The sequence below is a fragment of the Semicossyphus pulcher genome, unplaced genomic scaffold (genome assembly GCF_022749685.1).
Source record: "Semicossyphus pulcher isolate SPU_LCO1_2020_fin unplaced genomic scaffold, fSemPul1.0.p SCAF_11, whole genome shotgun sequence".
Classification (NCBI taxonomy): Eukaryota; Metazoa; Chordata; class Actinopteri; order Labriformes; family Labridae; genus Semicossyphus; species Semicossyphus pulcher.
This window is the reverse complement of record NW_027211615.1, coordinates 27,316,786-27,330,866: the sequence shown is the minus strand read 5'-3', so window position 1 is coordinate 27,330,866 and position 14,081 is coordinate 27,316,786. Positions and strand designations below refer to the sequence as shown.

General features: G+C 43.9%; 1 protein-coding gene across 1 annotated transcript in view; it reads left to right on the top strand.

The window, feature by feature from the left end:
• Nucleotides 1–6,044, top strand: part of clvs2 (clavesin 2) — a 38,177-nt gene extending 32,133 nt beyond the window's left edge. The window contains exons 3-5 of the mRNA XM_069657543.1: nt 1,678–1,788; nt 3,514–3,746; nt 5,738–6,044. Of these exons, the coding sequence (XP_069513644.1) occupies nt 1,678–1,788; nt 3,514–3,746; nt 5,738–5,831 (438 nt within the window). The 3' untranslated portion in view covers nt 5,832–6,044. The remainder of the gene's footprint in view (nt 1–1,677; nt 1,789–3,513; nt 3,747–5,737) is intronic.
• Nucleotides 6,045–14,081: the final 8,037 nt, after the last annotated feature.

Sequence of the window (14,081 nt, the reverse complement as noted above, 5' to 3'; positions counted from 1 at the left end):
TAACAAGGAAGGATTCATTAAATGCTATTCATCTGCATGTGTGGACGCTTCATGCCACCCCTGCATAAGTCAGTGACCCAGCTGGGCCACCCCAGTCAAAAAGGTCTGGATCCGCCCCTGACCGCAACCCAAGCAGCATTGCCAACTTCAACAGACCTAGGATCCGTTAATTCAATCTCCAGGTACCCACAACACTGATAGTACCTACCATACCATATGGCTCCTAACGGCCCCACAACTCAAACTTGTAGTTAGATGGACAGCGAGAAGCAGCACATCAAGGTTGTCAAGTGGGCCCCTCCCTTCACCGGTGTTTCGTCAAGTCAGGCCCACAACACAACACCTCGGGGAGGCTCAGCAGTTCGCTCTGTTGATGTGAACCACCCCCTCCATTCTAGCTCTCACCCCCCGTCAAAACTTTGTGCTATCAAATCCTTAAAATGCAACGTTTCCTGGTGCCAACGTTATATAAGAGAAAGGAACAGCATAGAAGAAAGGATTACTCTTACCTTTTTTTTAACCCCCAACTGAACCCAATTATTTCTCCTCGTCCAAATCCACTGACTTGTTCGAACTGCTTCGTCTGACATCTCCTGTTCTGCCTTTCGCAGACTCTGTCCACGCACTCCCAGTTCTCCCAGTAATGAGATAGCTGATCGTGCTATGAACCCTCTACATCCCACTTCTACCGGACAAACCCTAACCTTCCATCCTCGCTGTTCAGCTTCTGCTGCCAAATCTGCATCTTTCATACGTTTCCTCCACTGAGGCACCGTCAGCTCTATGAAATAAACTCTCCGCTGACTCGCAGACCATAACACTGTGTCAGGCCTCATGTTAGAGCAAACTATTTTCTGGTGTAATTACTATTATTAGTTTTATATACGCTTCAAAATCACGTAAAAATGGCCGCAGAGGTCAAGAAACACCATCGGCTCGGGACGAAAAGGTTGGACCGTCTGGCAGCCGACGAGCAGAGCCGCCGTCCGTCACTTTAAGATTCAAACCCTGATTTACATCCTGGCCTGACCTCAGAGACGCTCGCTGTCTCCGTCTCCTCCACACGCTGCTTCAGTCTGCCCCGAGCCTTTTCATCAGCCAGCTCTGTTATGTCACAACATAATTTTATACTCTTGAACCACAGCCAAAATGTGACTCTCTCTCTCACACACACACAAACACACACACACACACACATGCAGTGGAGTGTAATTATCATAATTGTGTCCAGCGTTCTAGGAAACACAGTGTCAGGCCCAGACGACACACACTAACCTGCAGGAACAAGGACTCATTTCCCTCGGGCTGACTCCAAAATAGACCGAACCATTTCCTATTGACGATGAGATTAGAGCCCATTTACAGAACTAATCTAATGCAAAGGGACCGGAAACTCACAGAGGTCATTTTTCATTTGCTGGAACTCAAAGCGGACTGAAAAAAATCCACTTGACTGAGATTGGCTCTTTGTTATCTGTAATAGAACACAGACAGATAATGAGCCTTAGTTTTTAGGCCGTAATAATTGCATTAAATATCTGAACTGTCTGGTCAGAAGTATGAGTCATACACTGTGACACAGAATGAATTTGCATCCTGTTGTCGACTGTTAAATACAAGAGACGCCTGATTTATTTGCAGCACACATTTACCTGTTTTGCTCTGTTTCTCCTACAGGACAGTTTTCCTGCCCGATTCGGAGGGATCCACTTTGTGAACCAGCCCTGGTACATCCACGCTCTCTACACCGTCATACGACCCTTCCTCAAAGACAAGACCAGGAAGAGGGTAAGGCCAAAAGACACTACATGCAATATTTTATTGAAGTGCTCTTTGGCGGCACCTGTGGCGATAAGCGGTAATTGCAAGTATGCAAGCTGGAGATATAAGTGCTTTTAACTGTGCATTCATGTGCGCATGATGGCTACCACGCGTTCCCTGCATCTATATGGAGCATCCGCTGTGCACGTCCTAAAAAATTAAGATATTAAAAAGACAAAAAAAATTCTGTTTGACGAGAGCTGTGAGACTGTTTTAAGAAAAAAAAGTTTATTTAAACTTACTTAAACTTTTTAAGTAAAGGAGTAGACATGCGTGGAAGTTAGTGCAGTACACGAGCTATTCTCAGTGGACTTGACTCTTTTTTTTCCCCGGTGCAGTACAGTGCATGTCACCCCGTCCCTTTCTTTTCATGTCAATTATACCACAATAAAATAAAGGATTTGAACAATAAGGGGACGAGGACTAAGTGCTTAGAGATATGGAAGATGGAACTGGATCATCTGAATAGAGCTGGCCTCTAATCTGGACTCACTGCAGCTTCCCAGGGGTCCTTTTCATGCCTTGGCGTTGATGATCTCGATAAACTCTGGAGCACACAGTCTGCACACAAACAGTAGGGGCAGTGTAGAGTCAGAGGGGATGTGACAGCAGCAGGGACAACACTGTGCAGAAAGTTCTGAAGACAAGCCGATAGACCACAATTATCCACATCTGTACGATGTGTCGTTGCCTCTGCACAGAGACAAACATGCCTGTCAAACAGCTGCAGACGGATAAGTTCTGTTTTAGAAGTCGACGTGGAAACCTGGAAAAATAAATGGAAAGTCCGGGAGCGTTACGTCCGTGCACGGAGGAACATGTTGGAGAGACGGAGCGGGGACGGTGCTGACGGTGTGTTCTGTCCACTGGACACACAAAAACTGTTTCGGCCGTGATCTCAGAATGAACACCAGTCATCTCTCTGGTGTGCCCTCTAGAGGTATCCTCCAGTAGCACGCATAGTGCTTAGACAAGTATGTGAACATAACACAGCCGGATGTGTACACGAACGCAAGGTTAATAAGCGAGTATATCTCTGGCCTATAAGGTCCACACAGCATCCTGTCTGACTGTGTCTTCATCTGAACATCTAGTTTGTGTCTTCTTCTTTGGATTTGCGCTTTTTTTTTTAAGCTTCACCACTTGACTTTTTAGACCACTGCAACCATTGATTTGCAGCTCAGGACTGTCGACTCAACATCTAGCTCATAAAACCAAAGAATGCTGTAAATGCAAGGGCTTTCATTAGTGTGTCAACGGTTCGATCACCATTATTTAACTCTTTCAGCAACAGATAGTGATTTAACAGACTTTTTAAACTCAAAATCTTTGAGTTTATAACTTTAGCAATGGATTTCCTGCCTTTTTATAAGCTCAAAGGGGTTGTTGATTGTGCTGACCCCTTCCAGACATCCTCTGACTCAGCAGCTCCTCTCAGCTCGGTGGTATTTATAGCATCTTTCACTCTATACTCTGACTGTTAGCTACGAGCTCAGCAGCAAACAGCAGACACGCAGTCGGGGATCCAATGTTAGACTCATATATTCGATGGGTAAACAACAACATAACTCCTTAAAATAGGTTACCATTTGCTTACATGTTTGGCACAACAAGTTCAAAGCTATTAAAATGTCCATGTTGTGTTTATTTCCGCTTCCTGAAAATGCAACTGAAAAGTTCATTCCTTTGCAGATCTTCATGCACGGCAACAACCTGAACAGCCTCCACCAGCTGATCCATCCAGAGATCTTGCCGTCGGAGCTCGGCGGGATGATGCCGCCGTACGATATGGGCACGTGGGCGCGGACGCTGCTGGACCACGCCTACGACGAGGAGACCGACTACTGCCCGGAGTCCTACACCCTGTCGGTTCAAGACCTGGAGAGAGACCTGGAGAAAAACCTGTCCCCCAAAACCATGAAGAGGTCAGATCATCACCTTTATACTTTATTCTTTTGTACTGTTTATTTTTGCTTTAAGTCGTTTGTAGAGCTCTGTAGTCTTGGCTTCTTAATGGGCACCTCCACAGAAGACTTTAAGGACACGGAAAAGTGAATCATTAATTTAAACTGCCGAACTATTCCCAGCCGCTGCAGGGGTTTGCAGTGGCTTGTCCAGATCTGTTTTCAATGGGTTGGACCTATCGGGCAGTGACTTGAGGCTGGCCCACAGCCAACATTTTAGCTTTGACTGTGGCACTAAATATCACATAATAAAACTTTACCACAACAACAACTTAAAACAGTTTGTATATAAAAACCAAAAGTACAAAACTTACAGAACACTTGACCTCAGGAGACGTTCTGCTCTCTTTGTTCAGTCTTGGCAGCGACAGTCTCTGTTATACGTGTGACATTTCACAGCGTATCATTCCCCCTCCAGGCCACTGTACAGTGTGATTCAGTGTGACAGTGAACCTCCGACCTCTGAGCGACACTCACTCTGAGACATTCAGACTGTGGAGGAAGACGGACATCAATATGAGCAGACTGTCACTGCAGACTGAACACAGCCCTGCTAATTATCAATGAATGATTACATCAGTTATACATCATTGATCAATTACACCGTGTGGTAGAGCCAGCTATATTTTAAAGCCCCCCTCCAGTGGAAATCAAGTGTTTAACCTTCACACCTCCATGTGGTGTTCTTCACGTGCTACAAGACATATCAGGGACAACATCAGCATCATCTCCATGGCTGGGCCTGTCTGCTTTTAAACTGCAGTGTACCAAGGACAGGCTGAACAACACGTTTTCAGATCGGCAGGTTTGAGATGTCACAAACCTAAGGAGCCAATCCTGTTAATGGATGAGGTGACGCTATGCATATCATTATGTGCAACCTATGGCAACCACTTCGGCGATGCGCGAGCCAGCTGTAACCGTCATTGTCATTTTTGCAAACTCACTTCTGACTACTAACGTTAATGTTACTGCTACTGATTACTACATTTCAAGCTCGCTAAGTTTCAACAAGTTGCCACCAAACGATGCAACACTTCTGACAGGCTTCACTCTCTGCTCCACACCCTCCTTGGGCCTGGAGGTGTGGATTTTATCTTTTTCCCCAAGTTTTTTCGTCGCCCGTGCCCCTGGCACTCTACACCAGTGCTTCAAGGGGACAGAGGCCCTGCCCGCGCCAGCCTCCAAGTGCCTTCCGAGGGGCTTCCCTCTCTTGTCCACACCCCTCCTCAGGCCTGGAGGTGTGGGCATGGTCTTTTTCTCAAAGTTTTTTTTTGTGTTTTTGTGCTGCCCGCCCAGGAGGGACGGTAGTCGGTGTGGCCCACGCCCACGGCTGACAAAAGCTTGAATCAAGATCGCAGCGAGCGAGCTGCTCTGCTACATATTCAGGTCGTCTGCAAGTTAGGCGACCATCCGACTCAACTTCCGACTGTACCCCAGCTCTGTCAAAAGTGGCTCTACTCACCAACTGAGGCCGGTTATCTGGGGCCAACCGAAGATCTGCGGTGCTATGGTCATCTAGGCGACCCTGTCCAACCTTGTCCCTCATCTTCTTCTGAATCGCTTTCGGGTTCGAACATGTACGGCTGAATTACCCCTATAATACCCATATACGACTTGCATTGTGTAGCGTCCAGAAGCTAACGTAGCAAAATAGAAAAATCTGAACAAGGACTCAGCTTTCTGAGTTTGATGGGCAGGGACAAAGGTGAGCTACAGGCGCGCGACGGAGGGGGCGGCTGGAAATGTGCATAGTGGGACTATATTTTAATGAGGGAGAAGATGAGTTGGGAGGATTTTTACAAGGTAATTAAATGTATTTTGCTATTTTGTATGCAGCATTTTAACATTTCAAGCATTTTATATGCCTCAAAACATGACCGGAGCTGCTCTTTAAGCTTCAGTCGTTCCTTCTTCTGTTCCTGAGCTTCTTGTCTTGTGTCTCTCTGCAGGTCTCAGTCGGTGGTGGAACCAGGCGTCCTGAAACGACCGGACAAAGTGAAGAGTGAAGAAGACAACATGCAGCCGCTGCTCTCGCTGGACTAAACCTCGCACTCGGCTACAGCTCTGAAGCATACCTGGGTCAATATATACACACACTAACACACTGACTTACCTGTGCACATACTGTAAGCCACACGTGCGTCCTGAAACACCTGACAGTGCTGCTTGTGTCTCATGAACTCAAAGCAAGAGGAGCAGGTACGAAGCAGACACACAGGAAGAGACGAGGGGACGTTTCGCTGCACAGGAGGGCAAACTAAGAGCTACTGATGGTGTTCTATATATTTATTTATTTAGTTATTTGTCAAGTGCCAATTCCAAAAACTGTATTTAAACGTCTTTGAACAATCCAGCCGCTCGCTGCGGAGCAGGAAGGAGAGCGAGTGAAGGTGTGTGTAAAACAGTGTTTCCTGCACAGGAGAGGAGAGACTGGAAATCACACTTCAAAGAGAGTTCGGGGGCCTCGGTCCCCGAGCTGCGGTTCTTTTTTTCTTCTTTGTACAGATATTTAGAGAAAATATGAGCGAGAAGCACGGCTCAGGATCAGAGATAACCTCCTGGACACAAAACTGGCAGACAGGCAGGCACTGGGTTTACTGGGAGTACTCCGATAGATAAAGCAAACCCCTGATTACGCTGAAAATTGGCTCTATGAATAATTTTCCTTTTCCTTCGTCGGCCATCTTTTTCTGACCAACATATTCAGGCTAAAGGGTACATGTAAGTTCCTAAAAGCAGAGAAGGTGAAAATATATCAGTTATTTTATGAGACGTTTGTTCTATTTTTGGCAATAACTGGCCAGCCTTTTTTAAACAGTCAGTATTATGAAATTTAAATTTTATTTTTTGCATGTTTTGCGAGTTTGTTGTTTCCTGACGCGGCTGAATATTAACCAGTGTTTGTTTCATGACTCCAGGTCGACTTGTAACCTTTCTGCTGAGCTTTCAGACACATCTCGCGCTCAACATTCGAGCTACAGATTAAACTGAAGTGTTTGTTACTTGATTAGAGAATTACTTCAGTACCGTCATGAGGCAAACCAGTTTTAAGAGTATTTCTAGCAGAAAAAGAAAACTCTGTTGTCTCCAGGGTTTGGCTCAGCAACAACATAAGTTGTGGAGGAAATGCTGACTCTTAAAGTTGCCTTGTAGAGTTTGTGATCGCTTTTAACTCTATGGACTGTAATAATCAACAGTTGGCAAAGGTGATCGGAGAGGTATGTAGACATGCGCCAACAAAGGCAAAGATGAAAACTAGCTTCCAAAACTTAAAAGATATTTTACAATCAACAAGAAACATTAAACACGTGTTTGACCGTTTGACCACGATGGTTTTTACATTACTGCAACTGCATAACTGCAGCGCACCTTTAACTCTCAAATGTCAGAGCTTCCTGACAGTACTTGAACACACCGCACGTACCCAATTTTGATGTCAACTTAAGTCCTGGCCCACGCTAAGAGAAAATGTGAGCGCGCCCACACATGACGACAGATAATTATAGATTGAACAGTTTTGTTCCTGTAGTGTGGAGAGCAACGATATGACCCAAACAGCACAGCACACATTCACTCACCAACAGCCAGAGTCTAAGGCCATGTTTACACGTATACAGGTATTTTTCAGAACGTTTTGGCCTTTCGTCCACACACCAAACGCCGTTTTAGATCACTGAAAACCGATCTTTTGTAAAACTCCGGCCAGGGTGAAGACTTTTAGAAACTCTGTTTCTATGGAGACCTGTAGACGGGGTAAACAGCGTTTTTGGCTCGTGGCGTCCAGCTGTGTGCCGTTATCTCCTTTGTGAGGTGTCACAAATCCTTCCTTGCAAAATGACAACAAAAACAGAGATGCTTCTGACCTCGCTAACACGGCTTTTTACATGTTCAGTTACTCGTCCACTTTATTGAGGAACGTAGGCGTTGGGACGCACTACATCCGGCAATAGAATTTTCAGACTTTTGATTGGCCGCGATTTTCTTTTCCTTCTTTGCATGAGCGGGTTCTATCGCGAAGGAGAGAAAACTTTGTTTTGTTTTGAAAAATACCCGTGTACGTGTAGACATGGCCTGACTCTCACAAATCTCACTAAATCTCTCGTGTTCAAACGAGACTTTAGAGTAAACAAACATGGCGGACGATGGAAGAGTTGGCGATGCTAGTTTGTGGACTTTTTACTGAAAATTCATGTAGAAAAAAGAACAAACAGTGGATGAAGTGGTGGAGTCGGCGTGAACACGGGCTATACATGTTACTTTATGCTTCACGTTTGCTTTTGCCGCCGTGGCTGCGGTCGTTGTGCTTCCTTCTTCAGTCAGCTTGCTTCCCAATTTGAGCCTCTCATTTGGCTCCACGTGACGATCCACAGAGCGCGCGCTCGGCTGTCCTCGGGGGTTCCCCCCACACAACAAGATATCGGATCGTAAACATTGAACATGTTTAATATTTTCGAGCAGATCGGGATGAGTAAAATCACTCTTAACATCCCTCACATCACAGGAACATCTGACAAGATCATCTTTAGAACAAAGGGGTGAATCGGGCCCAAAATCGGCTTGATTATCTTGTCGTTTGTCCCCTCTTTAAGAAGAGATTCACAAGTAAATCATCCCTCTCGGGCAGTTATTTTCAGTAGAGGTCTTTGTTTCTGCATTATGTGTTGAGTTTGAGAAAAGTGTTACTTTATGTGTTTAAATGACAGTATTCTGCAGTCAGATAAGCTGCTGCTGCAGTATACATACAGCATGATACTCAACATGACACAGAAACTCTTTTTTATGGTTTTCTGACTTCCCAAAAAGTACTCCTCCATATGACACGGGCACCAGCTGAAGGTTTTTGACACACCGGTTTAGGCTTTACCAAATCCACCCTTACTTGAGGTTTATTCTGTGAGGTGTATCAGGTATGACAGCTGAACGTTCAGCGCACAGACCGGCCAGCAGACAGGAAAAAGTGCGATCATGACGGGCAGAGCGGCGGGGGGAGAAAAGCCGGCCAGACTGGCAAACATGCAGCCGAGCAGATCACAGAAAGGCTGGCGGGCAGGAAGTGTGAGGCGGCCGGCTGCAACCAGAGCAGACAGCTGGGATGTTAAACTATCACACCAGCGTACATGACATGTCACCCCCACTCACAACAGCTCCGAGGCTGCAGACTGAGCAGAGGAGAGTCAGACTGCAGCCTCAGTGGCTCCTTCTCTGCCGACTGCTGCTTGGATCATGTGATATTTTCCTCTTATTTAAAACTGAGCTACAGAACAAACTGTCTTTGAAATGTTACTTTGATTAATTGCTCATTTGTGTGGCTCATTACAGGTAAAAGTCCAGTCCAGAAACTTCGCTAAACCCCACTCCTCTTAGCTAATGGAGCTACACCTGAAAAAAAGCTGAACTGCATTGGTTTCGTACAGAAAATAGGCTCCGTTAGTGAACACAGGCCCTGAAACATACATGAGATGAGTTTTACAAAGGTGTCAAGTTCTGCTCTCCTGCAACGTCCTGTGTTTGTTTGACCCAATGACTGTATATAAAGATGGACGACGCGTCTCCATCTGCTCCCATTGTACGAAAGTGATGCCAAAATAGCCCCCGTGATAGGCGCTGCCATCTTGCAATGGTGACGTCATTTGGAGCGAGAGTCTGCGCAGAGAGAGATCGACGGATGGCGCCGCCGTAGCCGCTTCCGCTAACCAAAACACACACTTAACTTACCGAAAAAACAGCAAGGAGCCCACACGCCGGCGTGTTTAACAGCAGAACAGCTTCTCTGTGTTGGTCTGAGGTTAACGTTCACAGGTATGGAAACTTCAGTGACTGCAGTGATTGTTTTTGTTTTGCTTCCTCTTGCCATTCGTCCTCCACTCTGCTTATCCGAAACTGATCGGTTGCGAGAGCTGTATTTGTCAACAGAGCTGTCAATCATCCTTTTGACAGCATCAAATACCTAATTAAAAATAAACTTGTCAGAAAAATGAACACTTGGACATAAATCAGCATGATAAGAACTAACTAATGACTAACTAATAAGAACTAAATAATGACAGAAGCCATGTTTGAGAAAAATGTATTTGACGTGTATTTAGATTTTATAGTTTGACTCATGTCCCATCTGTTAACATGGAGGAGGCGGGCTGTATGAGCTATACTACAGCCAGTCAGCAGGGGGCGATAGAGAGGGTTTGGCTTCACTTTGAGGGAGCTGTCATGTCGTCCATTTTTTTATACAGTCTGTGGCCCCGACCCCAAATTCTCTCTACAATCTACTATAAACTGGGTAACCTGACTTCCAGCTTTTCTCCTGTCATAATTACTACGTCCACTAGAGGTCGCTGCATAACTATAAACGTAGATATGGGTCGTAAAAATCGGTTACATCACATTCTAGAGATTTAGTTTTTCTGAACTGAAAAAAAAAAGTATTTAGCTCCCCTGAAACATCTTTAATGTTATTTTAAAATTAATGAACACTTGAGTGGGAAAACATTCATACTGCCAGTTTTGTGAACGTCAGAGAGACTGTGATAAACTGTGGGTCAAACGTTCGCCGAGTGTTTTAGAAAGATTTCTGTGCTTTAGTACAAGTCTGAGACGTGTTCAAACACTCACTTCCGTCGTGCTGTTACAGTGAAAGGAGGAGGAAAACACACACACACACACACACACACACTAACACACACGGCCACTGTAGATGCTTCCAGTAGGATTCAAAGTTTACATTGAATAAACATCTGTATACTGCTTGAATATTGCAAACTCTCACAGACGTCCTGCAGACTCACTGATTCTTTTAGAGGTTTCTATCAGACGCTTCGTTCTGTTGTTGTATGTAGAAACACAGAGACACACAGGTACAGGTGATTTTATTACAGATATACTTTATCAGGTGATGCACATTTAAGCTTTTTTAAATGTTATTTTTCTGTCAGTATTTTATTAAAAGTCTATCGACCACAAGGAGACAGATTTGTTGTATGAACTGTAAACATGTTATGAGTTATGAGGAGTTATGAAGTAAGAGTCTGTTTTTATTTCGATGTTCAGCATTTTGAATGTTCTTGTCACGTCTCTGCTGCTCACCTGGGATCAAAGTGTTGATGAATACCTACCTGAGACTTGTTTTTGACACCTGTGTTGATGATTTTCGCTGTTTGAGAACCATCCAGGAGGATTATTCAAAGATTCTGCTTCAGACATCTCAAAAAAAGTTCTTTTCTGTGCTAGTTTTAACCGGCTAACAGTATTTATTCAGCCTATTAAAGGGATGGTTCAGGTTTTTGATTGGGTTGTATGAGGTACTTCAAACAGCATTTGTTGTATTTTGTTCAGTCTCTTCTACCGCTGACCTGGACAGCTGATCCGACAACGTGCGCTGCATGCAGGTATACAGGGTCGTTGTGCAGATAGTGCAGAGGGAAAGGTCGGCCTGACCTCAATGTGAGGCGGAGATAAAAAACTAAAATACAGCGTACACTTAAACTGAAATGTTTGTTTATATGTCGAACTCTTTTACAGTACGTGATACTCCTGACCCCGTCTGCAGCGGTGCTTAGCTTAGCTTCTGTGTAGGAACTCCAGCCTGCTTCTCCTAACAGGGGCCGTGCTGACTGTTACCTACTGCACGTAGCACCTCATGCAACCCCTCTTTAAAACACCCAAACTATCCCTTTAACACTCTCCAGCTCCAGCTTACATAGAAGGAAATGTCGAGTCTACATCCTGTTTTTCTCCCATGCAAGATGAGATCTATAATGCACGAACTCTGAAGGACAACTTGCGAACACGTGTGAAATACGACGCTGTAACATTCTGCAGTTCACCATAAACTGTGCTCGCAAATTGCTTTTGTGAAACGTTCCCTGATCAGCTGTTTGGAGCAAGAAAATCCATATTTTCCAATCAATAGAACAATTTCACCCCATGTTTCTTCGGCTGTCAGCCTCACTATAATGCTCACAGTGCATGGAGTCTGTGCTACTAATACTCACACCTACTGCATCCAAATATAGTTTAAATCCAGACAGTCATCAAAACCTAAACGGAATTTTGTCACTTTTTATTTTTAGCAATGCACCAACTTTTCCATCATAACCAGGCATATTTAGTTTCTTAAATTTAAAGCATTTCCACTCCTTTGTTTATCCATGCACTTATTAAAATGTGCATAAAAACAGGTGGATAAAATCACCGCCTGTGGCTTCCTCAGCTTCTACAGGTTTGTCTGCAGCTCAAACATCACGCTGTGGGACTACATCACTCTGTGTGGGAGAAAAACAGTGAGCAGACACTGCAGTAATTTGTTTTATATGTGCATGCTCTTTAACACCTGACTTTAATACAGTATTTAAAAATGTTGCTTTTTTATTTTTTTAGTATGACTACAGTGTTTATTTTGACCTTTGACCCTATACTTTGAGGCATGTGTTGTCTGCATTCATCTGGTTTATACGTCTGACACTAAATTTATTTAAAAAGGGAAAATATGACTCATAAATATCTTGTTTCTATTATTTAAATGTTTTTTTACTTTCTTCGAGTTTGACAGGAAACCTGAACTACGGAAGCCCTAGGCGGACATGCATCCATACATTTTATTTACTCGGTTTTCCTGTGATAACGCGTCATATCTGGTGGTTTTCTCAAGATCTCGACTTATTTTTTGGGGGGGCTTTTTGCCTTTATTATACAGGATAGGACGGCTGAGGAGAGACGGGAAGTGTGGTGAGTGGGGGAAGACCGGGAGTCGAACCTGCGATCAGTGCGTGGAGGACTGTAGCCTCTATAAATGGGGCTCCTGCTCCACCAGCTGAGATCTCGACTTATTTATCTCGAGATAACAAAGCTGGTCTTCTCGTGATAACGGGATCATTTTCAGATAGGATGTTACAGAGCAGCAGAGCTAATGAGCTAAGTTAAGCCGTTTTGTTTTTTTTTGTGCTTTTGCAGCTCTGGAGATACGAGGTATGATCATCTGACGTCACGGTGGAGCAGCGTTGTTATCTCGAGATAAATAAGTCGAGATCTTGTGAAAACAACTCGAAAATTCCTTGTTATCACGGGAAAATGGAGTCAGTAAAATGTATGGATGCATGTCCGCTTCGGGCTTCCGTACTAAACAACTCTGATTAACATAACCTTGTTTTTAAGCAGACAAATGTCAGCAGATACACGGTGAACATTTAAATGTTCTCATGGAGTGATGTGATTAATCTGCAAATGATCTCAGACATGGAAAATTAAAGTAATTAGTCATTTTTAAGTGATGTATTTTTTAATTTCCCGCTCATTTCCTCACATTACAGAGTCAAACTCTCCATCACAAGCTCCGTCAGTGTACTGCAGGCTTTATATTGATTTGTTTTAGACGTTAATAAAAGGATGAACTCCTCACTGACTTTGATTTATCTCAGCCAGAGCCTCCTCTTCCATTAAAATGTGTTTCTTATCCTTACCGACATGTGTGTTGAGGATTTGGACATTGAATGAGATTCTTTTATTGATCATTTCTGAAAATGAATGCAGAACTTCTCGTTGCGTAAATATTTATTTAGTTATCACTGTTCTCTGATTGTGTAGTTACAGTAGAAGCTGTTGGAGACCAAACTGAACCTGAGTTGTGAAGTTATTATGGAGAGCTGGTTTATTATAGGAGCAGAAACTGTTTCATGTGTAACTGTCCTCAGAGACTATCTGCTGAAACGCATCATGTAAAACGAGCAAAATAAATATGGACACACGTAGGTTTCTCACGGGTCTCAGCTCTCTTATTGTGTGTCTCCTCGTCTCTCCCACCTGGAAGTTTTGTTCTGAGAATGTTCCGTGCGATGTTCTGGTAATGTTTTGAGCAGGTTTTTGGTTCCCTGAATGTTCCTTTTAATAGCAGGAGAACGTTCTCTGAAAACATTCTCAGAAAGTTACCGTGAGAATGTTCAAATCACATTTCAGGAACGTTTCATAAATCAGATAGTTCAGGCCGTTCAGATCTTCAGAACCATTTAAGTTTTAACGTTACAAGAACTTTATTTGAAATGATAATAAAACATTCTTTGAATATTAGATTAAAATGTTTTCTGTCAAACGTAATTAGAACTCGTAGGCAGAGATGTGGACTTGAGACTTGGTCACTTGGACTCGATGACTTGCGACTTGCCTTGACAAAAAATAAATGACTTGAGACTGGACTTGACTTGAGGCAAGATGACTCGGATGACTTGCGTGTGTTCATAAGTTTGAACGCAGCACAAACTGGGAGTCATGACTGGACGACTCAAAAAGCTCCCCGGTATGTGATTT